The following is a 23,514-nucleotide window of genomic DNA, read 5'->3' as shown; positions in this document are numbered from 1 at the left end:
TGAAAATGACAGTAATAAACCCATTATGTTAATACCGACAATATACAGTTTATGAAAAGCAACTCTTTTCTAAAACTGGTGAGAAGAGTGGCTATGTTTTTACATTCTGTGATTCAAATCACTGGTTTACTAGAAGACAGCTGGGTTCTCCTGTTTCTACATGCGTCTGATGCGAGGGTTTTTTGGCAGAGGTCCATGAAGGAAATCCAGTCTAACAGACATGCAGCTGGAAGAGAGAGGGCCTGAAGACCCCGAAAGAGTCCTCAGGTCACAGTCTAAACTGCGGCTGTAGACCATAAGCAATGGACTATTTGTCTTAGATTTCTGGGAAGACTAAGAAAGTGTCCTTTTTTTCGGTCAAGGCAAACAAAACAAAACAAAACATTCACATTTCACTGGAGAAAAACAAAGACTGATAGATAGGTAACCATATTAAGTTAGTGGATAAGTAATGATACTTAATTTCACCCACAGTTTTAACACTGAAAATCTATGGCTAGGTAAGAAATGGGTCATGATACATTTTCTAGAAAGTTGTAACATAGTATTTTTATCATCCTGCCAAGTCCTTCCACAGAATACAAGTTCTGTTCAGTCTTGCAGGACACCAGATTTTCCTTTTCACCATTCAACTGCTAGTGGGCCCTCTTCCTTTTCGGCCCTTTCCTCCCCGAGAAGATGTGTTAGAGGACGACTCCTTTACATCAACTTGCCCTTTAACTACATCTGTCTCTATAAACCTCGCACCTGGCCTTTGTCTTGTGACCGTAAATTGTGCCCTGGGAGGCACAATCTCTAAATTCCATGCCTGGTTAATTTTTTTTTTTCCCCCCTTGGCATCTGGCCGTTGAAGAAGATACACTTAATTTGAAATCCTATCCCTGCAGTTTGTGATCTAATTTCCTTTTTTTGTTTTAAATTTAATTTTCAAATTTGAGTGAACTTAATCTTTCCAGTGACCATTCCAACTCACTCTCAGGCCCCTTTGCCAGTTCTTCCCTGATGTTTTTCTCAGTCTGACTTTAGTTGTCTCCAAGCACCTGGTGTGGGGCGGGTGGGATCTGCTCCTTCCCGTCACCCACAGTCACGGCTCAGCTGGGGCGTTCTGTCTGCAAGTCAGGTTGAGGCGAGAACTTTCCCAGATGTGTGCTTGTTTCACGGTGTGGGGGAGACTTTTGGGAACTGGCTAATCACAGAGCCACCTTGGTCTGCAGTTACCTGGAAGTCCTAACACTGTACTCTTAACTGCAAAAGACATTACCACATTTTAAAGGATCAGATCTGAGTGAGGGGTCCTTTACCTGAACGTTTCTTCTTGGAGCTGCTCTAACTGAGTCTGGAGCTGCAGATGCCTCCTTCCTGCTGGACTGTTAGGATCTTCTATAGAATCTGATTGATTAAGTCTTTCCATTAATACCTGGTTCTCTGCCAACAGACTACTCTTCTCCTCCTGCAGCGCTGCGACCTGTTAGAATGTAGAAAGACAGGGGTTGTTTTCTCCAATTACACTGGAATCCGCATTAATCACTTGTAAATTACCATTATGAATTGTGCGTGTGTTAGTCACTCAGTCACGTCCGACTCTTTGTGACCCTATAGACTGTAGCCTACCAGGATCTTCTGTCCGTGGCATTCTCCAGGCAACAGTAAGGAGTGGGTGGCCATTCCCTTCTCCAGGAGATCTTCCCAATCTAGGGATCAAACCCGGATCTTCTACACTGCAGGCAGATTCTTTACCATCTGAGCCACCAAGGAAGCCATTATGAACTAAAGCCTGTTTTTAAAGAAGTACAAGTAATCTCCACTTAAAACATTTATATTATTTAGGAATACTGCATAGGCAGAGCAGTATGTAAAAGTCAGCAATAATTCATTTTTTAAATTTCATATTTGAAAAGATAATTCACCAAAGAAGACATGTAAAAGGCTTCACAGGTGGTTCAGTGGTAAGGAATCCACCTGCCAATGCAGAAGATGCAAGAGATGCAGGTTTGATCCTTGGGTCAGGAAGATCCCCTGGAGCAGGAAATGGCAACCCACTCCAGTATTCTTGCCTGGAGAATCCCATGGACAGAAGACCTGACGTGCTACAGTACATGTGGTCACAAAGAGTAGGGCATGACTGAGCAACTAAGCAGACACAAACACACACCAGCAACTAAGTACACAAAAAAGACACTCATGATTAGTCATTAAGGAAAAGCGAACTGAGACCATAATGTTATATCCACACACTCACTCCCACTAGGAAGCCGAACATTAGAGAGACTGGCCGTGCCAAATGCCGGCGAAGATGCGAACAAGTGGGAATTTAACACACCTGGTGAGAATGTGAACTATTCCGAGCGCTGTGAGTATCTGGTTTGCATTTTTCTAAAAAATTAATCATGGAACTACCACATGATGCAGACAGTTTACTCTCAGGTATTTATTTACCAAAGAGAAACAAAACATATGTTCACCCAGAGGTGCAGAATGTTTGTAGCAGTTTCGTTTCTAACAGCTTCCCTGGTGGCTCAGATGGTAAAGAAATCTGCATGCAATGCAGGAGACCCAGGTTCAATCCCTGGGTCTGGAAGATCCCCTGGAGAAGGGAATGGCAACCCCGTTCAGTTTTCTTGTCTGGAAAATCCCATGGACAGAGGAGCCTGGCGGGCTACAGTCCACGGGGTTGCAAAGAGTCGGACATGATTGAGTAACTAACACAAATACAGAAAAACAAATATTTATCAACAGGTGAATAGCTAAGTAACAGCACATCCATAAACACAACACTGTTTGACAACAAAAGAATTAACTATTGATACCAACAATATGAATGAATCTCAAAAAAATAAAAAAAGAAAAGAAACCAGGCAGAAAAAGAGTACAGTGTGTGTGACTCCTTTTATATGCAATTCTAGAAGATAAAGATAACAAGCTAATCCACAGAGACAGAAAGCAGAGCCGGGGCTGGAAGAAGATGACAAGAGAACCCGTTATCCTGACTGTGGTGATGTCAACAGGCATCAGAATGGTACACTTCAAAAGTGGGTATTTTACTGTAGGCCAACTACATCTCAAGAACCTGGAAAAGCAGAAGCCGCCTCCACTTCCAATTCTCCGTCTCTGCCCCCATTTCCTCTTGAACCTGTTCCAGCAGAGCTCCTGCCCCACCACCCCCAGGACCAGCGGAGCTCTGCTTCCCGCAGCTCCCCGGACACCCCCCTCTCCTGGTCCTCTCCACGTCCCTGCCTTGGGGCACCCACGGCTTTTCCTTCCTAAGTACACGGATGTCTTTCAGTATCTGGGCTGTAAACACCAGGTATTCACCGAGAGCTCACACGTTTCTATTTCCAGCCTGGGATCCCGAACTGGGCATCCCGTCCACGAGGCGTCTGACTTTAACCTGTGCAGGTGGGACTTTCCCCGCACTCCAGCCAGCCCGCCTGCCATCTCCCCGTCTCGGCAGTGCTAACTCTGTCCTTCCACTTTCTCGGTCAGGATCCGTCACAGCTCATCCTCACATCCACGCCCACTCTTCCAGCAAACATCAGCGGCTCTGCCTTCAAACAGATTTCCACCACTTCTCACCACCCCTCAATCCTGACTGAAGCCAACCTAAGTTTTCACCTGATTGCTCCAAAAGCGTCTGAATCAGTCTCCATGAGTTGGCCCTCACCCCTGGTCTGGTCTCCACCCAGGAGCCATCAATACCCATGAAAATAAAACTCGGATCACAGGATGACTCTGTTCGCAAGCCTGGAATGCCTTCCCCTTTACTGAGCCTTTCCCAAGGCCTGTCTGGCCTCTCCAGATCCACTCAGGTGCGCTGAAACTGGACGCACCTCCGGGGAAGACTGGGAGGCCAGCTCCTCCACATTCTTAGGATCTTACAAACTCGGTGCCTCTGCTGGCAGGCTTTGTTGATGACCCATCAGAACAAATTCCTCCCACCCTGCTCCCCAGAGTCTCCCTCTCTCCAGAACCCTTATCAACACACGACAGACTGTATTCTTATCCTGTTCATAGTGTCTTCTTCATATGCACGTAAGCACCTGGGGGCAGGAATGTTTTATCCAGTTCTGTGTTTCCCCTCAACTTCACTGTATCCACAGCAGCTATGGACCTATAAAGGTCTGGAGTGCGTGCTCAATGTTTGTTGAATAAACGAATGAGTCTGAAATGCCAGCTCTCTATCTTGTCAGATTTGAGTATTTTCTCAGAATAGAGTAACAGCTCAATTCTATACCATGGGTCTATTTCTGCTCTTTTATTCTTTTTAAAATAAACATTTAAAGTTTAAATCTTAAAAACGCATCTCTTTTTTACTAATTTCTTTTTATTTATGTATTCATTTTAATTGGAGGATAACCGCTTTACAATGTTGTGTTGGTTTCTGCTGTGAGTGAGTGAGTGAAGTGGCTCAGTTGTGTCTGACTCTTTGTGACCCATGGACTGTAGCCTACCAGGCTCCTCCGTCTGTGGGATTCTCCAGGCAAGAATACTGGAGTGCATTGCCATTCCCTTCTCCAGGAGATCTTCCCAACCCAGGGATCAAACCCGGGTCTCCTGCATTGCAGGCAGACGCTTTACCATCTGAACCACCAGGGAAGGTTTCTGCTACACAACATTGCAAATCAGTTCATGAAAGTGAAAGTCGCTCAGTCGTGTCTGACTCATTGTGACCCCATGGACTATATACGGTTCATGGAACTCTCCAGGCCGGAGTACAAGTTGTGAACAGCTCGGCCTTTCAGAGCCACGGGTCTCGCTGTGGGTCCTCAGCCCCAACCCTGCAGCACAAAAGCACCACGGACAGCACAGCGAGCAATGAGCGGGCCTGCACCACCACTTCACTCGTGACACAGAGGGCCAATCCCAGCGCATGACTGAAAGTTATACTACCAAGAGTAATACTTCTATTCTGCTCGTAAAAACAACTAATCTTACTACTGTGAATAATTTATGCATAGCTAAATTTTAAAACCTGTAAAGCAATTAACAGCACTTACACTGCATGCATGCTCAGTTGCATCCAACTCTTTGCGACCCCATGGACGGTAGCCCGCCAGGCTCCTCTGTCCACGGATTTCCCAGGCAAGAATACTGGAGTGGGTTGCCATTTCCTTTTCCAAGGGCACTTACATTATGACTAGATGTTATTTACTATATAACCCAACAAGTGTGCTCTCATCACAATTCTATCTGCATCCAAAGCAACTATTAATGCCTTCAAAGTAAAACGCTTCTAGCAGAAAATATCACAAACTGAGCACCTACTACCCAGCTTTAGTTAAGGATCAACATGTGGCCAATTATGCACCATCTGGACCTCATCCACTCTCTCCTGCCCTCTGGTTTTGTGGTAAATCCAAGACAACTATATTTTATTTCTTATTTTCTTTTTATCTATGAAAGATTTCTTCAACTTCATTTTTAACTACTCTACTGGATTTTTATTTTGAGAATTTTATTTTTAATTTACTTAAGTGTTCCTCTCAGTCTGAGGGGCTTCCCTGGTGGCTCAAATGGGAAAGAATCTGCCTGTAATGCAGAAGACCTGGGTTTAATCCCTGGGTCAGGAAGATCCCCTGAAGTAGGAAATGGCACACCACTCCAGTATTCTTGCCTGGAGAATCCCATGTGAAGAAGAGCCTGGCGGACTTCAGTCCACGGGGTCACAAAGCGTCAGACATAACTGAGCGACTAATACTTCACATGTTTCTTGATCTCTTTTTTCTTTTTTAAACAGCATCTTGTCCTTATTTGAGAGCTGCATTGCACAGGGGCACTAAATAATCAAAAAGAAAACTTTTCTACTACCCCACTTTCTCCACTTCCTCTAGGGCCAGCTTCCTATTCACCTTCCTGTTCTCTTTTTTGCCATGCATTTTTCCTCACATGCTCTCTGTCAATTAGAGAACCGGGAAAGGTCAAAATGCAAAGGGTCTAACCCTGTGATACTGAGTCTATCCTCCCATACTCCTGTTTGCTTAACTCTTCAGAAGAGAACCCTCTGATAGCAAGCCGGCTTCAGGTCAGGGTGTCTGCAGCACGTGATGGGCGTTGGGGGCGCTCTCCTACAGGAGACCCCATTGCACCTCGCTGCAGCCTTCTACCAGGTGGGGGTGGGGGGGCTCCCTGCGGTTCTCTGGGGTTTGGCTACAGGAGCCCATCCCTCTTTGTTGCTATTTTTAAACTCTTTACTTTTATTTTTGGTGGCACTGGGTCTCTTTTGTTCGCTTGGGCATACTAGTTGCAGCAAGTGGGTGCTACTCTCTAGTTGGGGTGCACGGCCTTCTTATTTGGCGGCTTCTCTTATTGCAGTGCATGGGCTGCAGGCGCCCAGGCTCAGTAACAAGGGCCCTCAGGCTCTAGAGTGCGGACTCAGTAGTTGTGGGGCACAGGCTTAGCTACCCCGAAGCATGTGGAACCTTCCCGGGCCAGGGATCGAACCCACATCCCCTGGGTTGGGAGGCAGATTCTTACCCATTGGAACACCAGGGAAGTCCCCATCCCCCTTTATAGGAGTTCTGGGTCACAGAACTCTTTACTGCTTTTAGGCCATTCAGCACTCTTCCCAACTGTCTCTGGACTTCAGAAGTGGATAACGAGTGTGGTGTGCTACTGCTGGCTATATTGGAGCTGCCTGTTAAATATTCAGGAGACAGGTGAGCCGACTGTTAAACCATTGGTAACTGGTACTGGTCACTGAGAGTGTGTATACCGTGGAGACTGGCAAACACTACAAGTCAGGACTTTAAAAAATCTCCCCCAGTCTCCTGAGCGCTGGTCTCCCTCCTCTTTCTCTTCTTGTGGCCTTATCCCATTTTAATTCATTCATCGGGAATTGAATGGAGTTGTGAGAAGGAAGGAAAACTCTGATCTTTGCTAGGTCTGCACTCTTTTTCCAGTATTTTTATTCTCTAATTAGGCTGTGTTACAGCCAAACTGAACTGCAAGTGGGACCCACTGCATGTGGTGGGACTTGGAGAGCACGTTTCAGACAGGTGGTTCAGGAACAGCCCTCTTACCTGCAGATCCAACTCATGGCACCTTTGAGCAATTTCCTCCTTGGCCGACAAAGCTTCATTTAGTTCTTCTGAAGTTTTCTTCAGCTGGGTAGAAACGAAGAGCTACAGTCAACACTGGAATACGACGTGGCAACAGCTAACAATCACACATGTAGAGGACAGAACTCCTTTCTCTTTCTGGGGGACAGCAGAAATCAAGAACCCTTCTGCATGAGTCAAAAGAAGACAATTTTTTTTTTTTCTGACGCTTGATAAATGTTCAATGAACAAATCTGGAAATTTATAAATAAACTCCGCACTGTTTGGAAATGATTTAGACCAAATTTCTATTGTTAAGAAGCCACTTCTAACTATGAATATCTTTTAGTCCTAAGCTTTGTCTTTTCTGAACTTGGAATTTGGTTCTCTTACACATCTTTTCTTATCTGGGCTTGGTAATGTTTTGATTCTGTAATAACTGACAAATTTTACTTTGGTAAAATCTATACGTGCTAGAACAGGGGTTCGACTGTTAAATAGCTAGTGTATTTCAACACAAATGTTCAATCGTATTAAACCTCTGTGTTAATTTAGTATATCAGTTTCAAAATGAAAGGTTTTTATTATCCTGATTCTCAGCACAAACCAAACAGTCCCGAGCTGGGTCCCAGTATTATGATAAACTCTAAGTTAGCAATGTATGAAAACATTAAAGTTAATTGACTTTTTAGAAGAAAAAAATCAATGAAAATAAAATTATATTGGCTTTTCATTTCATGTGATCAAAAATCTCTGCGTAATGGACACAAAAACAAAAAGTGCATTCAAGGTAACAAGTTTAAACTCAGATGCCACAGAGTAAGGAAAAGACAAATTACAATTTGGGCTAAAATTATAGCATACCCAAAGATTTTCCTGCAAAACATTTAGAAACCATGGGGAAGAAGTGAGACAAGACAAAGAACACAAAGGTTTCTATTCATTATGGAACAGATGTCCCCGAAGAGCAGAATACAGCAACTGACAATGTAACGACATTTTATTAAAAAGCAGTAATTAAAACTACAAATCAACTTTTCTGTTAAAAACCATAAGAATATAATGCAGAGTTCCTTAAAGAAATACAGTAGCTCCTTAGCACATTTAAGTATCTCCTGACAGACTATTCACATCTTCACAAAGATGAAAGGAAAAAGAAACTTTTTCAATTGAAGAGTAACATGAAATAAAAGGCAAAATCTTTTGTATTATAAATAAATTGTAGGACTAAAGGCATGCCATGTCCCAGGACTGCATCTGTTTTCTTAAATGTGGCATACAGAATGCTATCACTAATGGAAAAAGAAAAACCATGACTAGAAAACACAAAATATAGTGAATTAAAGAAGCTAATTTATTTAATAACTTATATTAGTTACAAATTACAAATTTTATTACAAATGTTTACTATCCATTAGTAAAGTGGCTTTAAAAAAAAGTGACATTCTTGAATTTTTGGTAAAAAATAAAGAATTACAACAATGTATTTCATAAGCTGAAACACCCTTTTCATTAACATCTAAAGTTTACCCTTCAAACTCTGCACAGATAGAAACAATGCAAGACCAGGTACCTGGCGATCAAGGTCAACATAGGCATCATTCCCAGCAGACACAGGAGACTCTTTACTCATCAGCTGAAATCAAGATTTAAATGATTACAACCAGGAGACAAAAATGACATTTGACATAATATACTTGCAACAAAAAACATGAATGCCTGGCTGCTAGAGAATTGTAAAAATTACAATGAAAAACACAAATGTAAAAGGAACATTTTCTTATAACGTCGAAGCTTTGCTTCGCTGCAGGATTAGCCTTCACCTAAAATCATACGTGTGCAACTTCAGGGCGGGGCCACTCATGAGAATCAAGTACTACCTATCCTCACCATGAAAAAAGACAAGCCTTTAAGTTGAAATGTGGCTAAATATTTTAAAACATTGACTTTTCGGTACCAAAAAAATAGCATTGCTAGGTAACGATCTCTGAAGAATAAATGTGGGTCAGATCAGTGTCAGCCCAAATGAGCTGCTGACGCTCAGAGATGACACACACACACACACACACACAAATCTAGCTCTCAGCCTCCCCCACCCCTGTGCTGCTCACAGAGAAGATCCAGGGGGTGTGTGAGCGTTTGGGGAGAAAGGGCAAAATTCTGACTGGGACAAATGTTGGGGGCAGACCAAAAATGTCCCCACTTCCTCCTGTTTCCCGTCTTATATTCTGTAAAACGGACAAGAGAGGGACGATCACAAAGGTGGGGACATCTCATTGAGAGATCTTGTCACCTCAGCCTTTACCCTACCCTTTACAGAGCTGGTCTGCTCAGCTGTACCTTCTTCTCTGGATCAGGGGTTCTCCAAGTGAGGGCCCCACACCAACACCACCAGCATCCTGAGCACTTGCCAGAAATGCACATCCTTGGGTCCCCGGCTCAGATTTACTGAACCAGAGACTCTGGGGTTAGGGCCCAGGACGCACACGGAAGTCTGAGAACCACTGCTCTCTAATCCTGTCATGAGAAGAGTCAAAGTCCTTAGCATAATTCGGGGAAAAAAAAAATCTCAGGAAGTATAAAAGAAAACTGGCTTCATTTTTTAAAATACTTCCATTGTAAGAATATTAATAAAATGAGGTTCAAAAGAATTTTCTCCCAATTGGGGGCGGGGGGGACCAACACAGAGAAGATGAAACTCAGGAAAAAAATACAAAAATAAATCCATTATTCTACCATCCAGAAATAACCACTTCTGTAAGTCTGAACTATGAAAGAAGCCACCTGTGCCACGGACCGCATACAGCTCAAGTAAGAAAGACAGCTCAGTGATAAGGGCTGTGACGGATCTGGTTCCGGGCAGCGGCGGAGGGGTGGGTGAGGGAGTGGAAGCGTTTTCCTGCGGTCTTCTTCCCACCCCCAGTTACATGTGAGTCCCCGCCCGAGCAGCACAGCATCCCGCCCCAACACCGCCTTCTCCGGGTCGCTCACAGACAGGGGTCTGCCCGCCCCTCCCTCCCGGGCCCTGCGCTTCCGTGCTTCCCTCTGGTTTCCGCTGTCACAGGCACTTCCCTCCTCACTCTGCTCAGACTCTAGGTGAATGTCACTGCTCTGCCTGCCCAGAGTGTACTCTCTTGTCGCCTTCTCTTCGGCAATCGCCTCACTCCGGACGTCGGCGGACATGGTTCGGCATCTGTTTAATCAATTACCTTCTCATTTTGGCCTAGGCTTCGTGGTCTATTATTTCGTTTTAACATAATCAATTCTCCTACCTTAGTACCTTCTCCCAGGGAAAAAATCAATCCAAAACCAACCCAACCACCTTTCTCTTCTGGCCGTCAACCCTGACTGCTAAGTTCTGAGAAAGTCAAGATATTTTTTAAAACACAAAACATGTACGGTTTCCAGGGTCAGCTAGGCCTTCAAAGTTGCCCCAAAGTACAGCTATGTTTCCCCATCAGCAGCCTCTTCATTCCATTAGAGATTATTCCAAACCGTCCCTGCTTCTCAAACCTCACCAACTCTCCCTACTCTTTATGACCAGACTTTGCCTCCAGGTAAGAAATTCCTCAATTTCCTATGTGTTAACCTAGAGAATGCGGCCACATTCATGGCCACCCTTCCTCCTTCAATCTGGTTAAAATGCAAGTGCTGTTCTTCCCACCCAAGGCTGGTCCCTCCACTTAACGCTCTCAACCCTGTCTCTTCCCGGCTTCTCAGACCATGGACCACTTACCATCCTCCTGTGTCATCTCAACCTCTGTCTTACCCTCTCCTGTGGCTTTGTCATATTAGCATTTAAAGAACTCAAGGACTATCATGTATCTGACTACCACTCACATTTCTCCAAAGAAGATCCTGTAACACGGCCAGGAAACTCATGAAAAGATGCTCAACGTCACTAGCCTGGAGGGAAATACAAATAGGCCACAATGGGAAAACACCTCCCGTCCACTCGGATGAGGGGCAGTTACAAAGGTGGACGATGGGGGAGAGGAACCAGAATTCCAGGGCACTGCTGGGGGGAATGGACAACGGTGCCAGTGCCTGTGGGAAGCACACTGGCACGTCCTCAAAAAGTCATCCACAAGGTCACCACATGGACCGGCAATTCAGTTTCTGGGTAGATGCTCAAAAGAATTAAAAACAGGTGCTCAAAAAAACAAAACAAAACACAGCAAAACCTTACACACATTCACGGCAGCACCACTCACACACCCCAAAGGTGGACACGCAAGTGTCCACTGACAGTGCATGAACACAGTGCGGGCCACCCGCACCACGGACTGCCGCTCAGCCACAAAAAGGAGCTAAACACTGAGACGTGCTACAAAATAACCTTGAAAATGGCAAAGTTTATAGTTATGTGTATTTTACCACAATAGGAAAAAAAAATTGCAATCTGAAGCACCTGAATAAAGACAAACAATCATCTTACAGAACTCCTTCTTCAATTCCACAGGTCCGTCCAGCCCCCAGGTCCTCCTCCAAGGCCTGATCAGTCACCAGGCCTACCGACCAAAGCTCTGACAGCATTCCGTCTGCCCACACTGGACCCGACCCTGTAACCCAGTTCAGGCTCCCACCCTTCTCAGTGGACAGTTACTAAGGCTGCGCCTGCCCTCCTTTTTCTGGCTGTTGTTTTTCTCCAGTCCATCCTTCTCATTGCCTAGAGTTTCTCAGATACAGACTTCACTGGATTTTCTCCTTGAAAGTCTATTCACTGGTTTCCAAAATTCCAACTCATTCAACATCCTACTGATTTTAGGGCTCCTGCCTCACCTCCCACGTCTGCTGAGCGAAAGCAAACTTTCCAGAATGTTAACAGTCTCCGGATGGCTGGAGGCTTTCTCTTCTGCATTCTCCTATTTTTCTATAATAAAAGGCATTGTATCTTTAGCCAGGTTTGCAGCTCCTGTGTCCCCACCTGCCCCCACCCCCGCCCCGGACTGCAGCTGTCTCCTCCCCCAGGGCTCAGCTGAGATGCCACGTTCTCTAGTAAGCCCTCCTCACTGTCCCCATACTGAGCGGCTTTTGCCCATGACGGTGATTTTTGCTCTGACCACTCTGGAGGTGTCTGAACTCCTTGTCTAACCAGGTCTTCCTTTAGACTCACGCTCTGTGAGACAAGAGACCACGTCTACCTTTTCACAGGTGCATCTACCAGCAGGCGTCTACTGTCCCCGCTGCATTCTAAACACCCAATGGGTATCTGCTAAGTGAACAAGATCAGTATGCACAGAATAGACATATCACCTCAATATCCACCTGCACATACCTTTTTCATACATTGCTGTGTTCACTTGACATTTTAAAGGTCTTCCCTTTGTCGGAAGATACCTTTATTTGGTGACAAATTTTTATCAGCTACATAATAAACCATGGAGTGGGGGTGCTATAATGTCACCTTCTTGCCAATGGAAATACACTATTTTCACATTTTTGTAAATATAAAATAGGCTGATCAAGTTGAGCCCAATCATGGCCTGAATTTCTAAATAATTCCTTGGGATAAGATTCACAGAATGAAAATCACTCAGTTACAGATTTCAGTGAAAAGGAAAAACCCAAATAAAGATACTTTTTATTATAGAAAAATATGAGAATGCAGAACAGAAAACACCCAACCGTATGGAGACAGTGAACATTTTGGGAAGTTTCTTTTCACACATCTTAATTTTTGTTGTTTAACAAAAATGGGATTATACAGCTTGCATGTTCTGCATCCTAACTTTTTAACCCTAACAGGTCATAAACCTGCCCCACATCATTACTTTTCAAAAAATATGCTTTAGTGCTTACATAAAACGCCAACACGTGGTTGAACCACACTTCATTTGCCCGTCCCCTTAGTGCTGGGCAGTGAGGTTATTCCTAGTGTTTCAGTCCTAGAAAGCAAGGCTGAATGAACAGACCTGCGCTGACGCAGCAGGGCCTTAGGCGCGGGCTCTGCGTTACCCGGGTTCTAACTCTGCCGCTGCTTCTGCTGTGAGCCTGAGCTAGTTGCTCACACTGCCGAGGCCTCTGTCTCCTCTCTTCTAAAATGGGGACAGTGACAGTACATTCTTCAAAGGATGAGATGCAACCTTTTAAAAAGGTTTTAAATCGTGGTAAAATATCTGTAACATACAAGCTGTCATTTTAACAATTGTTATGTGCACAGTTCAGTGGCATTAATCCCAGCTGCAGTGACTATTAAGTGAGTTAGTGTTAACAGATGTGACGTGTTTACTGAGGCCCAGCACAGAGCAGGTGTGGATACACGCTTGCTGTTACTATTATCGCCGTCTACCTCTGTACTTCGGACTTCCTCAGGATAAACTGCTAAGAGTGGAAATACAGGATCAACCACAGAAGGCAGGACAGTTAGCGGCCCCCTTGTTATTTCTTCCTGTTTTTGCTTAGTAACAGAACCCTCACGTTCTGGCTGAGTTCCATGATCACCTAGAATAAAGAACACATTCTCCAGCTGCCCCGAGTGCCAGCGTGAGAAACAGCTGGGTAACAAGCGTGAGAATTCCTAGATGTTTTCTAAGAGGAAGTGGAGAACCTTCCTTCAGCCCTGCCTGCTGGGCAGGACGTGATGTAGGGACTGAAGCACAAGCCGCCACGGCAGACCACAGGGCTGGAATCCCGTGTTAGGGATGGCAGACCACGAGCTGCACAGAGCTGGGCTCCTGATGCCGACAGAGGCAGCCCGAGAGCACTGAAGGGTGATTCAGACTCACATCTCGCTCTGGTGACCATCACTGTGTAATCTGGACACTCACAACCCTGCGTCTTACCCTCCTACCCCGATCAGCGCAAGACTGCCAAACCGACCCTCTGTTAAGAGCTTTGCTCTGTAGTAAGGTCCTGTGTAATAAGAGAGGCTCTGGCTGGCCTCTGTCCCCACGTATTAGAGGGCTGGGGTTTTGAGCCACTTGATGTCAGCCTGACTTCTGGGGAGGAGGGGGCGGGGCTGGAAGTTTCATTCAACCTTGCGGCCAGCGATCCAATCATTCACACTTATAAAACGAAGCCCCACCAAAACTCGGGTGACCTTCCCTGGTTGGCAGCAGCACCCTGCGTGCTGCCACACATTAACGTGCCAGAGGGGACACCCCTTGATTCCCCACGGCGGGGACACCAGAGACTGAGTCAGGGACCCTCCCAGACCTCCGCTGCAGGGAGTCACCATCACTGAGTTCTACAAGTCACTCCAGCAAAAGACCAAACCTGAGGGTGAGTGGGAACCTCTGCATTCACAGTCAGTTGGTTGGATTGAACAGAAGATACTTAATTTGCACTTAGCATTTTTTCCTGTTAGTTACTTACTTACATTCTACAGTTCCCTTAAAGGTTTCTCCCATTACTTTTATGATTAAACATTTCTCCCCTCCTACGATCCACCAGTTATTAATCTATATTCCATTTTCAATACTATAGTTCTGTGTTTGACATCAGACGGAGTTAAGGACATGCCACCCCAAAATATGCACCTTGGCCTGTTGACTATTTCAAGCTGAAGGAATGTGAGAAAGAATGAGGCCAGCCAAGATTTCCTGACCTTCCTTAAGCTCCTCTCGGGAGAGGTGCCCTCCCGATGTCAGAGGAGAGGCGTATCCGTGCCTCCCAGGTCCCAGGGATGCGAGAGGAAGCTGAACACCAGGACCCGTTGCTGCCCTTTTCCCGCCCTGTCACATTTCACCAAAGGACCCTCCACTCTTCATCAAATCCACGCAGGCCGAAACACTTCAGCCTTCCCTTCTTCACAAAGATTCCTGTGTTGTGTGAAACTTACTTTAAATACGTTTGTATGCTTCACTGTTGTTAATCTTTTTTTGTTGTTGTTGTTTTTTAGAGGCCCCAGCAGACAACTTGGAAGGGTAGAGGAAAAAAGTATCTTTCCTCTCCTACAGTTGCAAATAAATATTCATCTAGAAAGTGCTTTGAGTCTGGCAGGAGTTGAAGACAGATTTTCTCCCAAACAAGAAACCAATACTTAGATGTGAGGCAGTCTGTAGGTTAAGACAGATACTACTTAAAATGGCTTTAAGAATCAGTCAGAGCGGTAGTCAGGATGGCCCAGCGGTCTAAGGCGCTGCGTTCAAGAATCAGTCAGTCTACTATTCCTAATTCATCAGTGTATTAAAAAAAAATTAAGAATAGTTAACGAATATCTACACCCCCAAGAGGAATGTTTACCATTTAAATAAAAATGAGATAAGCCATGGCGTAAGTATAAAGAAAAGATTCTCAGAACCTGAGCAGGCGAATCGCCTTAAAATTTCCATCTCAGATGCTCAGACTCAGGTTTGCTCCTTCAATTCCTCACGAACTGTAAGCACAAAGGTCCACGTACCTCCTGGATGGCGGTCATGACAACATGCTGAACAGACTCCTCCATCACCATGATGGCTTGGATGTACTCTGAAAGCGAGAACAACCTGGGATGTCAGTGTTCAAGTGACAGACAACCAAGGGAGCAAAGGCTAAGACTTCATCAATTCTGGTGAGAAGCTGCCCGCGTTTTGATTCTTCCTCAGAATCTCTCGTATGTGGTTAAATACATGTGTTGGAGGTAAAGTGAAGGCTGAAAATCACACTTCTTTCCTGAAACTGACTCTCCCCTCCCCCATAAAGTTGAGGCTACAGCTAAAAGTCCCAGGAACGGAGGATTTCAGGATTGCAAAGCAATGAAACGGTAAAGCGTAAGGCCAAGAAGGAAAGGACTCTATATTCTGTTCCTAAAATTTAAACATCTTTCACACTGTTCTCTGTGACATGTTATAAAACTTGGATGTCTGTGTTTTATTCTTATGTGACGTCACAGTATTGAACTGTATAATTTCTTGTTGTTGTTCAGTTGCCAAGTCGTGTCTGACTCTCTGCGACCCTATGGACTGCAGCATGCCAGGATTCCCTGTCCCTTCACTATTTCCTGGAGTTTGCTCAGAAGCGCGTCCATTGAGTTGGTGATGCTATCTAACCATCTCATAATGGTAATTTTTACCTTAATATTTTCTACAATTAAAAAAAAAAACAACTTAGGGAATCTGAGAGCTGCTTAGAACAAAGAATTAAGATGGATTTAAGATAGAGACTGATATCATAGTTTAAAAATACTGTGTAACCCTGGGCTTTAAAGTAATGACCCACATCTTTAATACGTGAAAGCACCAATTTCATCAACCTTGTCCTCACAACTGCCAAAAGAGAAGAATCCCTTAGTTGTTAGTACTGACACAGGTGGGGGAAAAAAAATGTCTTGCCTTGTAAAAAAGCCCTGGAAATAGTTTTATTTTCAGATCCAATAACAGATGAGAGAGTGAGGATGAAGCATAAAAAACCAATAGGCCAGCTGGATTTCAACAAATATGGCAAATATATTTTAATAAGAAATGTTTCAAAAATTGAAGTCATTAGGAAATTTTAGCCTTAATCTGCTCCTCTCCCACTCTATATCCATAAAAACACCAAAAAATACTGGCTCAGCATTCTAATATGAGATAAAGGGAGTCCGACTGTGCAACTGTTAGTGATCTTTTGGCAAGAGATTCCTGGATTTTTAATGCCAAACTATAATCCTTAGCTTGACAGGTAACTTGTATATAAAAAAAAAATGTGACCTCACAATTAAATCACGCCATTCTAGTTGTTAATGCCTAAGCTTCTAATTCAACAAAACACACTTCTAAGGGAGTACTGCCCTAAGAATACTTGTAAACTCCATCAAATGTGTGGTGATGCACACAGACATACACATTACATGCCTAAACCACAGGTCCTGTCAGAAGTGGGAATCGTGTACGTCGTAACTTAGTCACTCTCTCTGGTTAAGAAGAAATTCCTCTCCTCTGAGCTCAAGGTTTTGTCCGTTTGGTTTGTTGCGAGGCGCAGTCTACGAGCCTTGGGAACAAGGCACCAAACACGGCCTTTCCCGGCTACGGGGCCGCTGGCACGGCTGGGAGCAGAACGAAAGGCTGAGACTGGGGCGGGGGGAACGGGGCCAGCAGCCCCGGGGATGTGCGGGGTGGGGGGGTTAGTCAGGTGTGAGAGGGGAAGCGTTAGTTAAGAAGCGGTGTTGCCACGTCAAGGCCCTTCCCCGCGAACACCGTAAAATGCCGGATGACATAAAATGACGTGAGAACCAGGTTAGTGCACGCTTTTTGAAAAGTAAAAAAAACAGTAAGTTAAATCTTAAAAGTTAAAAATCTAAGCATGTACAATCTAAGCATGTCCTGGGAGCAGACTCAGGAGCAGTGGAGGATGAGGTGGGCTGTATCAGAGAGCTTATCCTGAAAAGGGAGCGTCTAGGTCCAAAACCTACAGCACAGTTTAGCACAGAGTACCAAGTTCTCATGTGGAAGAGACACAGGGTTTTGTCCTCACTGGCCTCTCATGAGGAAGAGATCTGGGGCAAATAATACTTATGAGTCTTGGCTTCCCAATCTACAAAAAGTGTTCTTTGTTGGGTTACCAGGCAGAAGGCAGACATTCAGTTAAGTAGTATTATTAGTGTGTTTTTAACTACTCATCTTTGCTTTTTCAAATCCACCACCATGTATTTGCCCTGGTTTGAGAAGTCAGGAGGCCAAGATAAACGGACGCTGAGCCAACACTCTGAGCAGTTGCTCTTCACTCTAGGAACCCAAAAACATCCTCTGAACAGAAAGCACATGTTTCTGCTGCGCTTTACGGATTACAGAGCAAACACACACACATGGCTTCACTGACTACTCGTGATGATCGGGTTTCACACCCTCACTTTGGAGACGAGGAGACAGGCCGAGCACCTGATTCCGGGACAGGCGGCAGATGGCAGAGCCCCCTGGTCAGCCTCACACCTCGTGTCCTACATGCCCAGCAAAGGCAACACTCAGCAACCCAGAGATTCACGGCATTTGATGCAAGTTCTCAGCTGTCCTCCTGAGGACAGAGAATGCTCTCTGGACAGTGGGGTGTTAAAATCCTGTTTAGAGTGTTCACTGTTCACATAATTTTCAGGGAAAAACTCAATCTAGGTGTTACACAGAACACGTGGTCTGTGTGAGAAGCTCAATAAATGTTATGATTGCTTTCCCATAGGACTATAGATATAGGTAAAATTCTCATCTCTTCCTATTCGGACTCTTGTTACCAGCCACTCTTAATGGCTACACACTTCCAAGAGCTGAGGACTCTCAGAATAAACACGTAAGAAATTCTTATCTGAATTCAATGAACTATACCAAATAATTTTCATCTGCCTTTTAAAATCAAAGCACCTACTTAGAAATGCCCGTCCCACTCAACTGCAAGTTCTACGAGGGCAGGGACTAGGTCGACCGACTGATTGTCCCAAACCCGAGCTTGATGCGTGAATTCAGTTAAGTGTTTGTGAAATAAATCCTTCCATCTAAAATATCTAATTTTAGGTAAATTATATATCTTGCCATCTAAAATATCAAATTTTAAGTTTCCATAGCTGAACTGATCATAGGTATTAATTACTATTAATCAGTAATTAATTTGGCTGGACCTTGTCCAATTAACAGTAAATTTCATCAGATTTGGTGTAGTTAAAAATAATCTACACTCAACGAATTAGGTAGCCTTGCAGAAAGGGGAAGGAAATCATCGCAATCAAATAAGTTTAACTTGTAAAACTCTTAAGCTTGAAAACAGATTACTGGCAAAATCACAGAAAAGGGCATTCTTCATGAGTGGCCTTAAGATGTTCCTGTTTGAACATGTGATCTGTATACACGTATATGAACTACTTTCTTCGGTTATTTTATATGCACGCGCTAACTTCAAATACGTTACCTTGCTTCTGTTCACAGTTCACAGCACAGCCTAAAATGAGCTGAAGCATCCTTCCCAGCTCTGCGGCGTCGGAATGCTCTGCGATCAGGTTCACATCGGGAAGGGTAAAGTCATTGATCTGCTGCCCTAGAATCTGGCCAGAGAGAAACACTTGAGAGCTGCAGTGACACCTACGTGGCCAAATAAAATGTCTGATGAGAGACGAGTGGTCAGCACCACAAACTCCCTGCTCAGAGCAGAGCTGTCTGGTCGACCTCACTCCCAATTCCTAGTTCTACCTCCCACGCGTAAGTGATAACCCTCCTGAGTCACGGCAACCTAGTCTGTAATCTCGTATGTGGTGTGGACTCTGAGCAGAGAAATAGCACTACTGGGCCCTCCACCTCCCCCAGGAAGACTGGCTGTGCACTCCCTAGAGAAGGAGAGCCCAAGAGGTTCTGAAACCTGGGGGCACCGCAAACAGCAGGAATAGAATGTAGGTTCACGCCCGCAGCAGCAGGATTCCCCGGGTCACCTTCACTCCACGTGACTCCAAAATGCTAACAACAAGACGCCCGTGTCAGGAAAGAGAAGGGAGACTGGCCCCAAATGAAGCATCTGAGGACCACTGGGTGGGTTTCTGTCTGATGATGGTACAGTGAAGAAGACCCTAAAAGCATGAAAGCAAGACCAATGTGGCTGCAATATGGGAGGTGAGCAAAGAGGAGAAAAACGGGTCACGTGGCATCCGGTGGCTCCTGGTGAGAAGTAAGGATTTGATTTTCAACACAACGGGAAACCAAGGAGGATGACGTGGAGGACGAGAGTGACAGAATCGAATTTCCATTTTAAAAAAAGTAGCCTGGCTTGAGAGTGGAGAAGAGACCGCAGAAGGGCAAGAGTGAGGCCCGGGCCGCCAGCTGGGCTACATCAGCGACCCAAGCAAAAGCTGATGACGGTCTGGTGTAGGGCGCTGGCAGCAGAAATGGAGAATATGGTATTCTGAAGAGTTAACCAACAGGTCGTGCTGAGGGTATCAGAAGGAGGAGGACTACTGTAGGATGATTTGCAGGGGCTGGACTTGAGCAGTAGGGTGGATGGCAGGGTCACGTGCTGAGATGATGAGGACAGTTAACCTAAGCACAGATGTGGATTTAAATGCAAGTCAGTTTGTGGAGAAAAACATTATGGAAATAAGAGGTGTTTCTAGGCTGTGGTGTGTTCATTTGCTATCTGTGATCACGAAATTTAAAGAAAAACTAGTTCCACTGTTTGATTCTTTTCCCCATTGATGTCCTGACCATCCTGATACAGACTCAGGGGATAAACTGAGTTAATCTTAGGATGAGAGTCTGCCAAGGAATAAGATGGAAGCAGGGAAGGGACTTGTAATTTTGCACCTTCATGAGTAAGGAAAGACAGCAGAGTTAACAGACAGCAGAAAGGAAAGCTTACATAAATGAGTAACCCCTCACAAACTATCCATATTATAGTGAAAAAGATTATCTATCTAAAAACCACTTAATAGCTGGTTTTCTGAACCAACATCATAGAGACTATACAATGGAAGGTAAAGCTGATTATTAATTCTGAGTTAATTTTTCCTTTACTTGAAACTATTTTCAAGTACTGTAAAATTAAACTATCCTATAGTAATACTTCCAAGGAAAATGAAAAAAAATGTCCTTACCTCATGATTGTAATCCAGGATTCCTTTCAAAATTTTCTTTAAGTTGCTTATCTGTTTAAAGAGAGAGAAAACAGCTGGGTAAAGGCCAGCCACAGATGAAAACATACTTCAACCTAAAAAACTTCTGAATCAACCAATCATTCTTGTTAATCATAAACATAAAAAATAAAATTCAACAGGACATTTGAATCACCATCATAAAAAGGGCCTCTCAATGGTTTAATTTATTTGATCTAAAAGATTTATAAAGCAAATTAATTAAGCTTCCAATTATTAAGTTAAATTTTCAATGTTCTGACCACATTGACAAAATCAGAAGGTAATTGTGTAAGACTTAACAGTAGGATCAAACTACGTAGATTTTCTCCAGGGAGAGAAAAAAAATGTGGCAACCTTACTGAAGACTTGAGTTCAGTGCCGTTTTCCCCAGAAAAGCAGAGTTACATCTTACACAGAGGTTAAGTTCTAAAGCTAGAGGATTAAGCAAAAGTTATAGTCAAAATTATCTTTGGAAATCTTGCAAAGCAACCTATGAATCAGGTTGTCACCTATGAAGAAATGTCTCTAAGTTCCTCCATGGTCAGAGAAAGAGGGTGTTCATTCAGCTGAGACCAAGGAAATACTTAGGAGCCATTAGGTTAAAAAAAAAAAAAAAAAGACTATATCTTTACATGTCTGTACAATGCTCAGGACTGCAAGACAACAGTGCGGTAAGGAGCAACTTAGCAACAAGACAGGCTGAGGGACTGACACCCACTCAACTCCCCGGTGAAGGCTCCTGGCTCTGCCACCTGGGCGAAGCCACAGGCGCGGTCACCTGCACTGTTTACTGCAGACTTGTATTTTCCCCCTTGTTTTTTGGACCCAACTCAGACAGCTGGATTTGCGTCAGGATGCACACACGGTAGGATTCCTTCAATCATCCACCTGGCTGTCCCCAGGTGGATGCTCCTAGTGGAAGACATTCTAGGAGAGAGGGCAGGAGCAGTGGTAGTCATCAAAGGAAAGATTCCACAGCAGTGGGGCTCAGGCTCATCGAAGCCATACTGAGTTTTAAGGGAAGACAATAAACTGAAAACATCATCCTTTAAAAAAAAAAAGTCTCACAAACAAGACCAACATGCTCACATCCCTGAGAAAACCTGGAGTCATGGGAAACATATAGTCTGCTTTCTCTGGTGCTACCGTGTTCATTTATCTTTTAACATTTTAACTTAGAAAAAGTCTTAAAGATCAATGCATTCGCTTAAAACGGTAGTTTATTCGCCACTGGAAAAAACTACAAATCTTATCATTCATTCACCAATGGTATCTTAAAATCAATGGCATCTTAAAACTGAAGAAATACAGCTGCAGAAATAGAACACAGGATATGATACAGAGAACAGGAATGCAAATCACAACGGTGACTTTCAGTTCTGAACATTAAGAACACGACAAGATTCCCCCTTCTCTGGGTTACTGCCCTGCCGCCCTCCTGACACTGACAACCGTGTGTGTTTATGTGTCTGTCTGTGTACAAGCCGTGTACACAGGAGTGGGGAATACAGCTCCTTCAGCAGCAACCATGAGCTGGTGAGCAGCCTGATTTCTATGTCATAACACTGAAGAGCTACCTCTTTAACTACCTAATCTTGAAAGGCTATTTCGAAAATAAAACAGTGCCATTAAACAGCATCCATTCACTTGAGTTTAGTGAAAAAGATGAATTAGATTCTGTCAGACCCAATGTCTAGTCAATGAATAAATATTTTCCTCAAACATGTGCTTTATGGGGAAATATAAAAACAAACCAAGCTTGGCCCATCGTTAAGTCCAGGGATTTCACAAGCTCAGTCATCTGCATTTGAGTCACTACTAAGGTGTATCAAGGGCTTCCCTGGTGGCTCAGGGGTAAGGAACCCGCCTGCCAACACAGGAGACGCAGGTCTGATCCCTGAGTCGGGAGATCCTCTGGAGCAGGGCACAGCAACCCACTCCAGTATTCTTGCCTAGAGAATCCCATGGACACAGGAGGCTGGTCAGGCTATGGTCCATGGGGCTGCGAAGAGTCAGACACGACTTTTAGTGAGTAGATAACAACAACAAGCTGTACCAAAAATAAATGATTCTAGAGTTCTCCACCCTGCCAGTGATGACCACAGAATGATCTCGTGGAACAAGATTACAGAGATGGAGAGGGAGGCGGCAGTGGCCGAGGGCCTGGGTGGTGTGTGCGCATGTGGGGAGGCTGGCAGGGACGGAGCAGCCCGCAGCCCCGCTGTGGGGTGGTGACACACACGTGCACATGGACAGAGCCAGGCGGGGCCGCACACGCACAGAGAACAGTGTCCGCAGAGCTGGGGAGCTCCAAATACATGGTGCGGGGCACCCACATCAGACCCTAGGTTTGACAGAAACTGGGGAACGGTACGTGGAACTTCTCTGTACTTTTCTTTTCCCAACCCCTTATGAAGTCTATAATCATTTCAAGACAGAAAGGTAAAAAAAATAATTTACAGATGGGCTGCAATCTGTATTTTTAAAAATAAAAACAAAACATTACTGCATACAGCAAGGTTAGAAACTTAACTAACTACACATGTACATACACTTAGGTGGGTGGGAGGCTTCAGTGTGAACCGCATTTCTCATTGTGGGTTTCGGTCAAAGATGCTTGAGAAGTACTGAAAACTAAGGTTACCAGGATGGAAATAAAAATAATTCATTCTCTGAGTGCTGTGGACACAGTTAATAATGAGCAATATTTCCTTATCTTTAATAACAACACTAGCAATTAACATGACTGTCCTAAGTACAGTACACTCGTTAACTCATTTATTTCCATGGGGCAGATCCTGTCACAACCCTCATTTTAGAAACGGGGAACTCAGGCGCTGCGGGGCTGAAGCCTTGGCCGGGGTTGTGAGCAGCGGGCTGGGCTGTGGACACAGGCAGTCTGAGCCCTCGATCACTGTGCTTCACCAGACAGCATTTTGGCGAGCAGTTTCAGGTTACCCCCATCTTTAGTTCTAGGTTATT

General features: G+C 44.4%; 1 protein-coding gene across 5 annotated transcripts in view; it reads right to left on the bottom strand.

Moving 5' to 3' along the window:
* Positions 1–23,514, bottom strand: part of HOOK3 (hook microtubule tethering protein 3) — a 90,291-nt gene that overhangs the window by 43,708 nt on the left and 23,069 nt on the right. For all 5 annotated transcript variants that reach the window (XM_043893518.1, XM_043893519.1, XM_043893517.1 and 2 more), the window contains 6 exons: positions 20,494–20,544; positions 18,825–18,957; positions 15,379–15,446; positions 8,608–8,670; positions 7,017–7,100; positions 1,302–1,465 (listed from right to left, as the gene is read on the bottom strand). In XM_043893518.1, coding sequence (XP_043749453.1) covers positions 1,302–1,465; positions 7,017–7,100; positions 8,608–8,670; positions 15,379–15,446; positions 18,825–18,957; positions 20,494–20,544 — 563 coding nt within the window. The remainder of the gene's footprint in view (positions 1–1,301; positions 1,466–7,016; positions 7,101–8,607; positions 8,671–15,378; positions 15,447–18,824; positions 18,958–20,493; positions 20,545–23,514) is intronic.

This window comes from Cervus elaphus, chromosome 32, assembly GCF_910594005.1.
Source record: "Cervus elaphus chromosome 32, mCerEla1.1, whole genome shotgun sequence".
In the NCBI taxonomy this organism is placed as follows: Eukaryota; Metazoa; Chordata; class Mammalia; order Artiodactyla; family Cervidae; genus Cervus; species Cervus elaphus.
The sequence above is the reverse complement of the archived record's forward strand: the minus strand, read 5'-3'. Positions and strand labels throughout refer to the sequence as shown.